Source organism: Papio anubis, chromosome 12, assembly GCF_008728515.1.
Source record: "Papio anubis isolate 15944 chromosome 12, Panubis1.0, whole genome shotgun sequence".
In the NCBI taxonomy this organism is placed as follows: Eukaryota; Metazoa; Chordata; class Mammalia; order Primates; family Cercopithecidae; genus Papio; species Papio anubis.
In genome coordinates this window covers 47,558,708-47,575,800 of record NC_044987.1, presented here as the reverse complement: position 1 = coordinate 47,575,800, position 17,093 = coordinate 47,558,708, and the positions used below count along the sequence as shown (strand labels likewise).

The following is a 17,093-nucleotide window of genomic DNA, read 5'->3' as shown; positions in this document are numbered from 1 at the left end:
ACATTCTTCTCAGCACCACATTGCACTTATTCTAAAATCGACCACATAATTGGAAGTAAAACACTCCTCAGCAAATGCAAGAGAACTGGAACAATAACAGTCTCTCAGACCACAGTGCAGTCAAATTAGAACTCAGGATTAAGAAGCTCACTCAAAACTGCACAACTACATGTAAACTGAACAACTTGCTCCTGAATGACTACTGGGTAAATAACAAAATAAAGGCAGAAATAAATAAGTTCTTTGAAATCATGAGAACAAAGACACAATGTACCAGAATCTCTCGGACACAGCTAAAGCAGTGTTTAGAGGGAAACTTATAGCACTAAATGCCCACATGGAAAGCAGGTGATATCTAAAATTGACACCCTAATATCACAATTAAAAGAACTAGAGAAGCAAGAGCAAACAAATTCAAAAGCTAACAGAAGACAAGAAATAACTAAGATCAGAGCAGAACTGAAGGAGATAGAGACACAAAATACCATTAAAAAAAAATCAGTGAATCCAGGAGCTGGTTTTTTGAAAACGTTAACAAAATAAATACACTGCTAGGCAGACTAATAAAGAAGAAAAGAGAGAAGAATCAAATAGACACAATAAAAAATGATGAAGGAGATATCACCACTGATTCCACAGAAGTACAAACTACCATCAGAGTACTATAAACACATCTACACAAATAAACTAGAAAGTCTAGAAGAAATTCATAAATTCCTGAACACATACACCCTTTTCCCAAGACTAGACAAGGAAGAAGTCCAATCCCTGAATAGACCAATAATAAGTTCTGAAATTAAGGCACTAATTAATAGCCTACCAACCAAAAACAGCCTGGGACCAGACAGATTCACAGCCAAATTCTACCAGAGGTACAAAGAGGAAATGGTACCATTCGTTCTGAAACTATTCCAAACAATAGAAAAAGAGGGATTTCTCCCTAACTCATTTTATTAGGCCAGCATCATCCTGATACCAAAACTTGGCAAAGACACAACAACAAAAAAAAGACATTTTCAGGCCAATATCCCTGATGAACATCGATGCGAAAATCCTCAGTAAAATACTGGCAAACCAAATCCAGCAGCACATCAAGAAGCTTATCCACCATGATCAAGTTGGCTTCATCCCAGGGATGCAAGACTGGTTCAACATATACAAATCAATAAACGTAATCCACCACATAAACAGAACCAATGACAAAAACCACATGATTATCTCATAGATGTAGAAAAGGCCTTCGATAAAATTCAACACCGCTTCCTGTTAAAAACTCTCAATGAACTATCGATGGAACGTATCTCAAAATAATAAGAGCTATTTATGACAAACCCACAGCCAATATCATACTGAATGAGCAAAAGCTGGAAGCATTCCCTTTGAAAACCAGCACAAGACAAGGATGCCCTCTTTCATCACTCCTATTCAACATACTGTTGGAAGTTCTGGCCAGGGCAATCAGGCAAGAGAAAGAAATAAAGGGTATTCAAATCGGAAGAGAGGAAGTCAGATTGTCTCTGTTTGCAAATAACATGGTGTATATTTAGAAAACTCCATCATCTCAGTCCAAAATCTCCTTAAGCTGATAAGCAACTTCAGCAAAGTGTGAGGATACAAAATCAGTGTGCAAAAATCCGAAGCATTCCTATACACCAATAAACAAACAGAAAGCGAAATCATGAGTGAACTCCCATTCACAATTGCTACAAAGAGAATAAAATACCTAGAAATACAACTTACAAGGGATGTGAAGGACCCATTCAAGGGGAACTACAAACCACTGCTCAAGGAAATGAGACAAGACACAAACAAATGGAAAAACATTCCATGCTCATGGATAGGAAGAATCAATATTGTGAAAATGGCCATACTGCCCAAAGTAGTTTACAGGTTCAATGTTATCCCCATCAAGCTACCATTGACTTTTTTCACAGAATTAGAAACAAACTACTTTAAATTTCATATGGAACCAAAAAAGAGCCCACATAGCCAAGACAATCCTAAGCAAAAAGAACAAAGCTGGAGGCATCATGCTACCTGACTTCAAATACTACAAGACTTCAGTAACCAAAATAGCATGGTACTGGTACTAAAACAGACATATAGGCCAATGGAACAGAACAGAGGCCTCAGAAATAATGCCACACATCTACAACCCTCTGATCTTTGACAAACCTGACAAAAACAAGCAATAGGGAAAGGATTCCTTATTTAATAAATGGTGTTGGGAAAACTGGCTAGCCATATGCAGAAAACCGAAACTGGACCCCTTCCTTACACCTTATACAAAAATTTACTCAAGATGGATTAAAGACTTAAATACAAGACCTAAAACCATAAAAACCCTAGAAGAAAACCTAGGCAATACCATTCAGGACACAGGCAAGGGCAAAGATTTCATCACTAAAACACCAAAAGCAAAAAACACCAAGCAACAAAAGCCAAAATTGATAACCAGGATCTAGTTAAACTAAAAAGCTTCTGCACAGCCAAAAAAACTATCATCAGAGTGAACAGACAACCTACAGAATGGGAGAAAAATTTTGCAATCTATCCATCTGACAAAGGGCTAATATCCAGAATCTACAAAGAACTTAAACAAATTTACAAGAAGAAAACAGACAACCCCATCAAAAAGTGGGTGACAGATATGAACAGACACTTCTCAAAAGAAGACATTAATGCCACCAACAAAAATATGAAAAAAAGCTCATCATCTCTGGTCATTAGATAAATGCAAATCAAAACCACAATGAGATACCATTTCATGCCAGTTAGAATGGTGATCATTAAAAAGTCAGGAAACAACAGATGCTGGAGGATGTGGAGAAATAGGAACACTTTTACACTGTTGGTGGGAGTGTAAATTAGTTCAACCATTGTGGAAGACAGTGTGGCGATTCCTCAAGGATCTAGAACCAGAAATACAATTTGACCCAGCAATCCCATTACTGGGTATATACCCAAAGGATTATAAATCATTCCAGCATAAAGACACATGCATGCATGTGTTTATTGCAGGCCTATTCACTATAGCAAAGACTTGGAACCAATCCAAATGTCCATCAATGATAGACTGGATAAAGAAAATGTGGCACATATACACCATGGAATACTATGCAGCCATAAAAAAGCATAAGTTCATGTTCTTTGCAGGGACGTGGGTGAAGCTGGAAATTATCATTCTCAGCATACTAACACAGGCACAGAAAATGAAACACTGCATGTTTTCACTTATAAGTGGGATTTTAACAATGAGAACACATGGACACAGGGAGGGGAACATCACACACTGGGGCCTGTCAGGGGATGGAGGGCTGCGGGAGGGATAACATTAGGAGAAATACCTAATGTAGATGATGGGTTGATGGGTGCAGTAAACCACCATGGCATGTATATACCTATTAACAAACCTGCACGTTCTGCACATGTATCCCAGAACTTAAAGTATAATAAAATAAAATAAAAATAAATTAAATAATTCAAAACAAAACAACAAAAAAAGAAGCCACTCTTTTTAGACGAAACTCAGTGTGAGCAAACGGAACACTTAGTGCATTTTATAGGTCAATGGAAGATGAAGGTTATCTGAGGAATGGTCCACTCAACTCCTGCTTGCATGTACGTATTTCCTTGTCAGGGCTAGGAAATTCTCCCCACCTATCCTTTTGATCACCATGGCTGTGATTGCCAGGGACAAAGGAGGAAAAGGACAGAGCCAGATAAAAAAGAAACAAAAGTCAGTTTGTTTAAATTGCCAGGGAATAATGCCTTTGGCTAAAGGAAGTCAACCCAGAACATCCTGTTCTAGTTAATAAAGTGCATCTGTCTCCCATCTAAGTAAGGAAAACAATCTCTGCATTTGTGGGGGCTGCTCAGACATTGCCACCTTCACTCCCACCCAAACTCGCGGATGGCTGAGGAGTGTCTGTCCTTTCCCGAGAGCAAGCTGCTCCTTCTGAATATTAAAGTCCCAGGCAGGTCACATGCATTTAAGCACAAACTCACTTTTTCAGATGCAAATCTCAAAGCTTTCACTAAAAAAAATAAGCTAATTCCCTCCGTGATTGAAATCTGTATAATTTAGACACAAAAATAAATGTTCCTTCTCTCCTCTACCTCTGTTCCAAAGTATTTCAGCAATGTGGGATCTAGATACAATTCACTTACTCCATGTGACATTCACGTCAAATAACAGCTGAACAACCTTATGCTTTGGAAGGACTCCTTCTCCTGCCACCTTCCTAAGATCTATTCCGGCATCGATTCCCAAGTCGCGGCATCAAATAATCCATGACAGATTCTGGATTGCCCAGCTGGTCTGTCTGGGAAGGTGCCCATTTGTGAATCAGAGCTCTCAGCAAAAAAAAAAAAAAAAAAAAAAATTACACTTCTGCAGATAAGCCTGCAAGCTTTTTCTTGTCAGAAAATGAAAAGTACGTGTTTTCATTTACTTTTGCATTTTCCTCCCTTAAATGCCAGAAACCTCAGAGGCAAATTTGTAGCCACGGTGCTCCAATCTGCAAGAAAAATGAAAGACTGCGAGGGTTGGAAGGAGCCCTGAGATCACCTACCAACATCGTCACTTTATAGATGAGGAAAGTGAGGTCCAGAAAGGGGGAGGATTATAGGTCATGCTGCTAGTTCATGACAGGAACCCATATTTCATGACTCCCAGCTCCATCTACTAATGTACAGTGGACCATGGAAATATCTACTACTCCTACCTCCTTCTGATGGTCTCTGTTCACTTTGCAGTGAGCTGCCTTTCATCATCCTTTCGTCTGGTGGTTCTCAAAGTGTGGTCTCTGGCCAGAAGCATCAACATAACCTGGACCTTGTTGATACATAAATTCTCTGGTCTCCTCCCAGACTTGCTCACTCTGTTTTAACAAGCCCTCCAGGTGAATTTAATGCTCACTAAAGTTGAGATACTTACTTTAACCTGTTAGCTCCATCCAGCCTATTCACCAGGGATCAGATCCATCTGATTTCATAGCTCTTTTTCAGTTTGGCTGTTCTAGTTACCTAAGGCAGAAGTTCACTTAAGTTACCTCTGGAGAAAGAGTGCCTATTGTAAAGTTTTGGACAGGAACTGGAATGGAAAGCTGTCATGAACTGAGGCAGCTCGAGGGACCACTCTCTGTGTTTTTCCCTGTTTCTCTCCCATCTGCTCTTATCTCCTCTCTCCAAAATATTCCTTTACTTCCAGCTCTATTATTTTCTGTTTCTTCTTAGCTGGCTTTTGCCATTGGCCTACCACAACCTAACTCTAAAGTCTAAACCACGGTATCCTTTTTGCTTTAATTTTTCTTCCCAAGTGGAAAATTCTTTCTATATGACTTCTATCATGTCTCATTTCAAATTCCTGCAAAGGACATTAAGTGGCCCAGTGCATCTCTTGAGCCAGGCCACATTGGTCACACGGTTACCTAAATGATTAACCACCCTTGAGCCAGATGTTTGCTCCTATCTAATCAATTATTGCCATCACATGAGTGGGCAGCTATTACCATTACAAAGTAGGTGATTACGTGGGGGAATCAAGAGAATAAGAGTGAAACTTGGAAGTGAGACTTCTGTGTAGTGATAGGAACTTGTGTACTGAGAGGAAATTGGGGGAGAGAGGAGGATGGCAGATGTAGAACTCCCCCACCAACCCTGTGAATGAGATGAGGGAGCTTGGGTGGTGGGGCTGAACAATTTGGCTTACTGAAGGTTGAGTTGGAAACGAAGGTTCTGTTATCTTATTATGACCTCAACCTTCAAGAGTACTTCCAGGTTGGGATGGGCTGGAATATACGGGATGCAGTTTATCAACTCCCTAAAAGTCACAGAAGATTCAAGCTGTAAGGAATTTCAGGGAACACCCAGCTCAGCAGTTCTCAGCCCTGGCTGCCCATTAGAGTCCTCTGAAGAGCTTCTGAAAACCAGAGATGCCTGGGCCCCACTTCAGGGATTCTGATTTACAGCTCCCTAGACACTTCAAGTGCACAGCCAGGACTGAGAATTGGTGCTCTAACTAGACCCTCTTAATTTTACAGGTGGGGAAACTTAGGTTTGGCTGCATAATATTACCATGGATCACTTAAAGATCTATTTCTAACTTGGTTATAGAGTTTGGGTTACTAGATCATAAAATGTTAGAGCTAGAGGAGATCATGGAAGCCATGCGCAGAACCCTACCACTGTTACTAGAGGCTAATGAGCTAAGTGACTTGCCTAAGGAGTTGTAGCCAGAAAGGGGATGGTTGAGGGGTAGAACCCAGATCTCCTGACTCCCAATCCAGTGCTCTCCCTATAACAGCCAAGGACAAGGGACTAAAAGAGCCAGATGAGACATTAACCAGAACCGGCTGCAGCCCTTGCACACACTCTACTCAAGAAAGCCTTTCCAGCAGCATAGCTGAAAGTCTGGCAGCAGAGTCTGGGTGGAATTGGAATGTCAAGCAGTCTTGGCCAAAGGAATCAGTGCTTTGGTGCCCTGAGATTGGTCAGGAGGCTGGTTTGATGATGCTAGTCCTTGCTTTCTGCTTGCCTCCCAGTTGTCCTGGGAGTATGTGTGTGTGTTTGTGCATATTCCCAATCAATGGACAGCTGGGTTGGAACTGTGTTGTGATGTGCTCAAAAACCATGCCCTGGGTGTCAGGGATCTCTCTATTTACTGGGGCAAGGTTGTCTTTGTTTTCCAGAGTGGCTTTGGTCAAAGTGTTGACATTCATTGGTCTTGCGTAGAGTTGGAAATGGGCTCCAGTGGGTATTTAGGAAGCAGAGGCATGTGATTCGTGTCCCAGGGGTCGCTCTGGGTATATGTGCACATGCATGTGCACTTGAGGGTTGCTGGTGGAGGTGGTTGAAGACAAGAAGTTTCCAATGCAAGAAAATGAAGCATACCAGACATATTGAGCAGGAAGCAGGAAACTCCAAGGAGGTAAATGTGAACCTTAACCATATCCTCTTACAGGTATGGGGTAAGGGGGAAGAAGAGATGAAAAAGTAATACCCCTGCTTTAAGCTTATGAGGAAGTTTACAATTGATAAAGCATGTTCACATGCGTTTAGCCCTTCTGATCCTCATAATGATCCCACAAGGTGGATAGTTCCTGTGATCCAAACTTGCAGTGGAGTAGCTAGGCTCCAAGACCACATGATATTTAGATGAGGGGGCTGAACCACTACCTCTGACTCCAGCCCAAGTGCTCTGTCCAACATGGTATGCTATGCCTTCCAAGTGTGAGTGTGTGTGTGTGCACACATGTGTGTGCCCCTCCTGGGTGCAGACCTGTCTGGCAAGGGAGTTTAAGTGAAGGCCAGAATGAGGTGTCATGTTTACCAGGGCCAAGCAGAAACTGGACTATGAATTCAGGAATATAACACAGGAAATTGGCTCTGGGTCAGCTGTGATTGTCTTAGATAAGTTAGCTTTCATTTTCATCTCAGTGAAATAATAAGCACCTCGAGGGGTTGCTGTAGGGCTCAACAATAATGCACACAAAATAGCTAGACCATGTCCCTCCCATGAGAAGTACATGCATTCAATAAATGGTAACTATTAATATCCTGTATATATGTTATTGGCTGGTGTGCAGAAGACCACCTGTTTGCAGATAAGAAAGACAGCAGCTTGGCTCAGGGCCAAGGGTTGCTGGCTTTGTCCAAATACATCTTCAGGTACTTTCCGCAGAGCCTCCGACTATATAAAACCAAGTCCCACTTCCCAGCCTCACCTTTCTAACTCATCACAGCCCGATCTCTAATTCCTCACACATACTTACTAATGATTTGCTAGTTAAGTGCAAGTACAGATGATTTCAGGTCTGAATCAAACAACAGAGTGTGGCAGTACTTCAGAGGACTGGGGTGGCCTCAGCAGGTTTACAGTGTGTATTCTTCGGTGGGGTGACTGAGTAGATGACAACTCCTGGGGGTCCTGGGTCAAGCAGATCACAGCTGCTGAGCTCTTACTAGCGCCAGGCCCTTTACATTTGGAATCTCACTGAATCTTCCCAAGCAGACATGTGAATAGGTGTTATTTCCATTTTACATATGAGGAGGCTGAGGAGGTGCTAAATTAATTGCCAAAAGTCATCAGGAGCTGAGATTCAAGGCCAAGACTGCCTGGCTTCAAAGTCTGTGCTGCTTCTACTACCTACAACCCAGCCCTCTGACAAAGACTCTCCTTCGACCAAAACTTTAGTTGGGCTCCTGAGTCTCCTCTGACTAGGTCAGACATTGGGCTTCCCTCCCTGTCCTTGTAGAATCCAGTTTGAGCAAGAATCTTGCTAAGTCGTTTTGGCTAAAATCTTCCACCTACCTTTGGTAACTCGCCACCCTTGTTATCTCAGGACTCTGGCCTGCCTTCAGCAATAATCCCATCCTATCAATTTAACCGGAAACCCCCTATTCTTGATGTTTCCTCCTAGTAATTTTCCAAGCACTGCCCCCCATGCTGTTCCTGGGTTATAAATCCCCATTTGTCCTTATTGGAGTCAGAGTTGAGCCCAATCTCTCTCCCTCACTGCAAGACTCCTCTGTGATAGTTATATGTCCGTAGTCCTCTGCTCTCCAGCTCCTGAATAAAGTCTGCCTTACCATCTTTAACAAGTGTCATAATGTTTTCTTTCAGATCTCCATCACCCATACAGGTTAGACCTATACCAAAGCCGGGAAATGTTAGGTTTACAGGCGGGTGCAGCACATTGCTTGGAGCCCAAGAGGATAAGGCGTGTGAAGACAGGGCTGGTCAAGAGTGATGTGGCCTGGGAAAGGGAGAGTATTCACTGACACTGGACCCCATATTGGCTTCCTCCCCACCCTCTTCCTCTGGGTTGAGTTCTATCTCAGCCTCCACCCAGCCTCACCTCTGGCTTTCACCTCTTCCAGCTCACACACTAGTGACTGACCTTCAGGGGGCATTCCCTTAGGCCAGGCTCATGGAGGCGCATGCAGAGAATGTGTCAGGTGAGAGGCAGGATGAGGCAGAGGAGGCTCCACCGGAGCCCAGAACCTTCTGTGGTGCCTATCTGCCCAGGGACGCTCAGGTGCCCCGAGATACTCTTTCCCTGGTTGTGAGGTGATGCAGAGCCCCAGGCAGGTTGATGGCTCCATTTTAGCATCAGCTGGATGTAATTAGCTTTGGTGGGGGGCCAGACACTTTTACAGAGGACTTCATTGTTCTTGGGAACCTGGCAGGAGTGTTTATCATTTCAGAAACTGAGAAGGCGCTGGCTCTCTCCCTCTCAGCCTCGGGACTGTCCTCCCTTCAGATGCTAATCCACAAAGTAAGTCCAAGCCAGGTCTCAGATGAAGTTCAGGGCTTGGGCGGAGCCCAGACTTTTATTTCTCTCAGGAACAAGGCAGGTGTGGAATCCACACCTGGAAAGCAGCCAGATGGAAACCTAGAGCAACAACTCAGAATGTCACATGTCAAATAACTTAATTGGGTAATCATCTGAAGAAGGGTTTGTGCACAACATATTCGGGAAGTCTGAACCAAGAGTGTGAGGGACTAATTCAAGAAGACAGTTAAGTCCGCCCAAGCCTGCCTCAAGCTCACCCAGCTGCAGGCCCTGGGACCTCGCTGGATCAATTCCTCCCAGGAGAGCTCTAGAAATGGTATCTAGCAATCCCCACCTGAGACCCCTGGGCAGTCAAACATTCCTGGAGCTGCAACGACATCCCACCCAGAATGCCCACCAGCTGTGCACAGTCCTAAACTATAAGAGCCAGTGTAATGTGGTGGTTGCCTGTCTACACTTTGGTTCAGATTGGGTTGGGCCCTGGCTTTGCTGGTTATAAACTATATGTGACTTTGGGTAAGTTATTTTCCTATGCCTCAGTTTTCCCATCTGCAATTGAGATAAAAATAGGGCCTACTTCCTAGGAGGTTGTAATAATTAAATGAGTTAAGATATGTAAATTCAGTCCTGGTGGTTTCCCTGGATTCTGGAGTGGGCTCTGGAGGCAAATTCTACTTTCACAAGCCTGTTGCATATGCAAGGTCCTGACACTGATACTAGTTTATCTGGAACCAACTGAAGCCACTACAATCTAGTTTCCATAGGAGCTTATGGAGTGAGGGCTTCCACACATCCTGGCAATAGGGGCCTGGGTGGGATAGACTTGAATTTCCATAAGATCTTAGTCAGGGGAAATGGTTAATCTTGCCTTAGGGGGATAAAGGTCCTCTTCAGGAAAAAGCTGGTTCTGGAAAAGCAAAATTGTGTATGTTTGCATAATCTTGGGTTCGGTTTCCTTCTGAAGTTAAAAGTGTTAGTTTGTTACATGTTCAATGATTCTACTTTCTTGGTAAATATTTAAACATGCAATGTATAATATGACTCTACATCTGTTAATCCTTTCTCCTTTCTACAATAGTTACTGAAGAGAAATAGTCACTGACATTTATCTGGTTCCAATTTTCTGCCAGGTACCTGATCCACGCTTCTCATTTTACCCTCATAATGATTGAAGTAGGTAGTATTGTTACCTCGATTTCATAAATGTGGAAATTAAGGCAGAGAGAAGATAAGAAAATCACCCAGGGTCAAGGAGATTAAAATTCGGGGCTGACTGCAAAGAACCAGTTCTTCACAGTGAATACACAGCATTACTTTCCCAACTGAGTGACAATTACTTGCCAAGTATTGGTCTAGTATACACAACTGATCCATCATGTTTCTTGTCCCTTCAAGAAGTTTGTATTCTAGTAGAAGAGAGTTATATACAAACAATAACTAAAAACATGAAAAACAAAAAAGAAAACTATGGGATAGAAGAAGTATGTGTAATGGATTTTGAGGAGGCCAAAAAAGGGGTGATCAGTTCAGCCTGAGGGTATAGGGGAGGGCTCCATGGAGAAGTTGACCCTTGGGGTGGGCCTTGAAGGATAACCTGAATTGTGATGAGTGGAGACCAAGGAAAGGGGAGATGCAGGAGTTTGAGGCAGACAAGACCATATGTGCATAGGCATGGAGAAGAACATCGGTGTACTTGGGCATGGAGAACAGATCAGAGTAGCTAGAACATTGAATTTTGGAGCTGGGCTGTGACAGGCTTAGATCTATCAAAGTGTTGGTCTTGATTCTTTAAGCCCTAGGGAGCTGCTAAATGCCTCAGATGAAATGCCATGAGCTGATCTGTACAGAAAAGATCATTTCTGCATAGGAACAGGGAAGTACATACAGTCCTGCATCCTTCAGAAATGTACCATCAGCTCCTAATGTCTCTGCCACTATTGGTTTCGGGAATGGGAATAAGACAACAGGAGTCTCTTTCCTGTTGAAAGAAGCATGTTGAAGACCAGAACTGCTATGGGGCCCTGGCATAGTGGGCCTCTATAGGTTTGCAAAAGCTTAGCTGTTCTGAGTGATGAGGACGTGTCTGCTGCAACAGCCAGACGCACCACCATCAGGATGAGGTTTGATGTGCTGTCCTTTGCCAATGGTAACAGTGGGACCCAGAAAGAAACAGGACTGGCATTGGGAACACACTGTAACCATCTTGCAATATTCAACCCAAATGCTGGCTACAAAACTAGAAGATTGTTTTTCTAAATTAAAGCCGTTTTGAATTCATGATTACATGTTCCCCATATAATGTGTGATTTACAAACACTGACTTATAAATTCTACATAAATGTAAATTACACATCTGTGCACAGTATGTTACATATTTGAACGTAGACTAGAACAATGTTCCATTACATATAATAAACCAGGTAGCTCTTTTAACATTAGTGCTAGAACTATGTATTTATGATTATAAGGCAACTTCCCCTGAGGACCCTACCATTTTTTCTTTTTTTTTAAACATATATTCTGAAGTCATTATGAAAAAAAAACTGATTGCTTTAGAAAACTGCTCAAAATTCTTTGGCTTTGAAAGAAAACGGAGTGCCAAAATTTTGTCTAATAAAATGACATTTAAAGTAGAATCTGAGTCAAGCCTGAAGGAAGATATGCTGGTTTTTCGAGACAGCAAAAAAATTCAGTCTTTGGTATCCAACACTCCATTATTCATTGGCCTGAATTGGCAGGAGAGCCGTTGGTACTTTGGAGATGACCAGAGAGGGCGAGAGAAGTGATAGGTTGATAATGAGAGAAATACAACCTGAACTCTCTCAGGTCAACTCTGAGCATGCTGGGCATTTATTATTTGGAAGTGAAGAAGATTCGATATTCCCTTGCTAGCTACTCTTTTTGCTCATTTATCTGCTTACAGGGTCATTTTCCTAAGCAAATGCTTCAAATCAAATGTCTTTTTGTTGGACCACTGACCCATTCAGGAGTTAGCCTCCAGGGTCCCAATACATGCATGAACGGTGGAAAGAATTTATTCCCCTCTATGAGGCAGCCCCTCCCAGAGCCCTCACTCCACGGGGGCTCACCGGGGCCTGCGGAAGGTGAGGCCATAGTGCTGACAGGCCAGCCCCACGGTGGGTGTGTACACGATAGGCATGAACTTCTCCACATCCGAAGTCAGCACTCGGTAGAAGAGCTTCTCGTTCCGGTCTTGGAGTGTCATGAGAATGATGTACCTTGGAAAGGGAGAGAAAAAGCAAGCTGACATGGGGTAGCAGCAGGCCCTGATGACTCTGTGGTGTGGTGCAAAGACCCAGGGCTCCCGCTCCTGCCCAGCTACAATGGCACCTTCATGGGCAAGCCATCTGCCCTGAGCATGAGCTTCAATAGCTACGAAATGTGAAGATGACCTGCTTGTGGTGCTTATTATTATACATGGTGAAGGTACGGTTCTAAATATTTTACAACAACTCCTTTAAAACCTCCGATGGCTTGTGAAGTAGGGATTATAATTCTTGCTATTTTAGAGGCAAGGAGACTAATGTAGAGAGAAACTGACTCACCCCAGGTCCATGGCAGGGTGGGAATGTGAATCTAAGCAGTCTGACTCTGGAATCTGTGCTCTCAACCATTGTTCAAGATGCTTATGATATTATGTGAACATTAATGAAATGACAATAGCATAGTAACATTCTGGGGGTGGGGTAGGGTAAAGGAAAATCCTGGGCATGTAAGCACTCTATGGACTGGCCTCTCCTACCACACTGGGCTGGTTCCTGTCACAAATTGTGATTTCTAAAAATAATCTCTCTTTTACCTGATCCCTGAAACCTGAAATCACTAAGCCAGGAAAAAAGCCTTCCATTCAGACTCCTAAGAATGCAAAAACCTCTGTGAGAGAAAACCTAGGGGTTGAAATTCACAATTAAGTGTGACTGCTAATATCACAACCTTTCTGGATGATAATCTTGGGGAGAGTACCAAGGTACTCGATGCTCTGGCATGGGGAGGGATGGGAGAAATGCTCTAACAGGGGGAAAACATCTGTGGTCTGGTGAAATGATCACTGGGCATGACATCAGGATCCTGGGTTTGAATCCCAGCTCTGCCATTTATTAGCTGTGTGAACTTGGGAAAGTCTTGTGTGACCTCTTGGGTCTCAGCCTTCTCCTCTCTACCAAAGGAATTGGTCCTTTGGTGGAAAACTAAAAACTGTGCTCTGGAAGGTGTTTCTAGCAAGAGAGGACTGATACTCAGGAAGAGCCAGGATCTCAACCCATTGCCAGTGTGGGATTCTGTTACCCAATAGCCATTTGTACACATCTTTTCTCAGTTCTACCTTCAGTTATGTCAAACTGGTAAGCTGAAACTAGCCATCATACAAGTATTTACACTATGGAATCTGGCGGATGCCATAATTTCCTAGCCCATTCCTCACCCCACACAGAGAACCAGTTATTAAAGATTTACCAGCACACCACTGCCCTTACTCGAAAGAAGATGAGTTTTCTTAGCATGTCCCCAAGCACCCTGTAAAATGAGGGACTCCTGGAAATAAGCGGGTCTAGGTGGTCAAGCAGCATCAGGGATGAGCCTCTAGAACTCCCAGGAATGGGCACACTCTTTTGTCCCTGAGCCTGGAATGTTTCCCCAGATCTATTAGTGAGGCCCATCTAGCTGGAAATAACTGGGGAGGGAAGGATTTTTGAATTTAACGTTTAGAGCTTAATATCTGTAGGAAGAGGATTTCACTTTGGACTTGATTTCTTCTTTATACATTTAACAAAAGGAGAAGGTTCAGATTATTCAAATTTAGGGCGTGTCTCATCCTGTTAGTTGAATTCACTGTGTCATTTCTGGCTTGCTCTTCAGAGTGACTTAGCTAGACCCAATTAGAGTTAGATAAAAAAGAGGGAGAGGATATTTGGCCTGACTACAGTATGGCCTTGGAGTTAATGTGACTAACATCCTTTGAGTTTAGAGCTTTGGGAGTAGGGGTGGAGGTATGAGCAGAGGCTTCCGTGCTCATCACCACTCAGAAGCAATGGATGGTATGAGGGAAACAGAGGAATATGAGTGCAGGGTGACCCTGGCATGCTGCTGAGCTCTGCCCCTAGGGGGACAGCCACACCCTCAAGGACCCAAAGTCTTGGCCAGTTTGTTCTATAGATTGAACTGGCCGAGTTCTAGAGTTTGTTTGTTCTAAGAGGGGGATTCCTTATCTTCTTCCTACATTTATGCTAGAGCCAATAACAAGGTGACATATTTACTTGACAAACGCTGACATACTACCTACTATGTGCCAGGCACTGTTCTAAGCACAACACAAATACTAAGGCATTTAATCCTCGTAACAACCCTATGAGTTTTCCCTATGGTACTCATTGTACTAATGGGAAAAGACCCATAGAGGCTAAGTAACTTTTGCTATTAAGAGGTAGAATATGGATTTGAACTCGGTCCAGTACTAGAGTCTAGTCTTGTAGCCACTGGTCTCTGCTGCGTCTTAGCTGTGGCATACCAGAGAAATGAAAAGCATAGACTCTGGAGCCAGGTCTCTGTGTTCAAATTCCAGCTGTGCCCATTTATAGCCATGCGACCTGGAAAGTGACTCCCTTGTTTAGTAAAGCTGATAAAGTTGACCCCATGATTCCCCATTGGCTCTTTATGTCTGGATCTCTATTGGAGGAGAACTCAGAGAGGAGGCAGGGTTATTAACTGTTGCCCATAGCCTCCAACAAATGACATCTAGGCCTATCCTAAGGTGTCCCCTGTCCATTTCCCTCTCCCCCACCACGTCCCCCTAATTCCAGGAACCCCAGGTACGTACCACTTCCTTAACATGCCTGTCTCTACGTCTTTGCTCCACTTCGTCCCTCTCAGTGAAACATTCTCCCTGAACCCCACTGCTGTCTGCTGAAGTCTTATCAGTGCTTCTTATGCTGACTCAGCTTCTACCACTTCCCAGAGGCCCTTCCAGACTCCACTGGTTGGAATGCAGTTTCCCTTTCCAGTTCCCCCAGGACATGTCGGCTGTGTCTCAGTCGTAACAAGCCTTGTCTCTCAGGGAGACTATGAATCCTTTAGAAGGTAGGGCTGAGTCTGGGATTTCTTTGGGGTCTCAGGCTTTTTTAGCTGGAGAGTTTCCAGAAAACCCTCTGTGAAGCATAGGAAACAGACAGCTCAGCCCAAGGACCAGGCAGAGAGAACAGACGCTAGGTACTGACTTGTCCAGGTCACTCTGCTGCCGCTCATAATATCTCATGATTCGGAGGAGCTGGACATCCTGACTCAGAAAGCAGGGTGGGATTAAGCCGTGGATTCCAAGCTGCAGTCTTTCTTCAAGGGTAAAGGCCATCCCCTGGCAAGAACAAGAAAAAAAACACCCACACATAAGTGCATACACAGGAAACAAAGGAACAAAAGGGGTCCCACCCACAGACAGGTAAAAGTCAGTGTGACTCAGTAGAAAGGTCCCTCAACTCAAATCCCACCTCTGCTGTTTAAGTAGGAGGGTCATCTTGTGCCGGTTACTTTGACACTTCTGAACTTCAGCTTCCTCATTGGAAAAAATGGGGAAACTGTATCATCAGGGTTTTTCTGTTTTTTTTGTTGTTGTTGTTGTTGTTGTTGTTTTGTTTTTATATACATATGTTTTATTTTATTTTTTAGAACAGTGATATGGTTTGTCTCTGTGTCCCCACCCAAATCTTATCTTGAATTGTAATCCAAATTCATAGTCCCCAGGTGTTGAGGGAGGGACCTGATGGGAGGTGATTGGATCACGGGGGCTGTTTTCCCCATGCTATTCTTGTGGTAGTGAGTGAGTTCTAATGAGATCTGGTTGTTCGATAAGTGTCTGGTGCTTCCCCCTTTTCTCTCTCTCCTGCCGCCATGTAAGATGTGCCTGCTTCCCCTTCACTTTCTATCATGATTGTAAGTTTCATGAGGCCTCATCAGCCATGTGGAACTCGGAGTCAATGAAGCCTCTTTTGTTTGTAAATTACCCAGTCTCAGGTAGTATCTTTATAGCAGTGTAAAAATGGACTAATACAAACAGCATTACAGAAAAACTGAGAAGATAGTACAGAGTTCCCATATACCCCCTTAACCAGTGTCCCTGATTATTAACATTTGACATTAGTATTATACTTTCATTAGAGTCAATGAACCAGTAATGATCCATTATTATTAACTAAAGCCTTCAGTTTATTCAGATTTTTTAAAGTTTTTATCTAATACATATACAGATATATATAAATATATGTGTGTGTGTATATATATAAAAATATGTGTGTGTGTGTGTGTGTGTGTGTGTATATATATATATATATATATATATATATAATTCCAGGACCCCATCCAGGATCCTATATTAAGTTTAGTCATCATGTCTCCTTAGGCTCCTCTTGGCTTTGACAGTTTCCCAGATGTCCCTTGTTTTTGACAACCTTGACAGTTTGGAGAAGCCCTGGTCAGGTATTTTGCACATACTCCTCTACTGGAACTTGTCTGATGTTTTTCTCATGGTTGGATTGTGGTCATGGGTTTTGGAAGGAAGATCACAGAAGTAGAGTGCCATTTTCATCACATCAGACCATGGGTACATATAATAAATGTGATTATCACTGTTGATATGAACCTCGATGAGTGGTCAAAAGTCATGCTTGTCAGGTTTCTCCACTCTAAAGTTACTCCTAGCCTTGGCCATTGGGAGTGTTTTCGGTTGGCTCTTGCATTTCTTTGACATACTACCCATAATGTAACGGTAGTGGGTTGGTTGTTTGTTTT

At 43.0% G+C, this 17,093-nt stretch overlaps 1 protein-coding gene across 7 annotated transcripts in view; it reads right to left on the bottom strand.

The window, feature by feature from the left end:
- Window positions 1–17,093, bottom strand: part of ME3 (malic enzyme 3) — a 218,207-nt gene that overhangs the window by 103,520 nt on the left and 97,594 nt on the right. For all 7 annotated transcript variants that reach the window (XM_009187077.3, XM_017948825.3, XM_017948823.3 and 4 more), the window contains 2 exons: window positions 15,530–15,663; window positions 12,389–12,538 (listed from right to left, as the gene is read on the bottom strand). In XM_009187077.3, coding sequence (XP_009185341.2) covers window positions 12,389–12,538; window positions 15,530–15,663 — 284 coding nt within the window. The remainder of the gene's footprint in view (window positions 1–12,388; window positions 12,539–15,529; window positions 15,664–17,093) is intronic.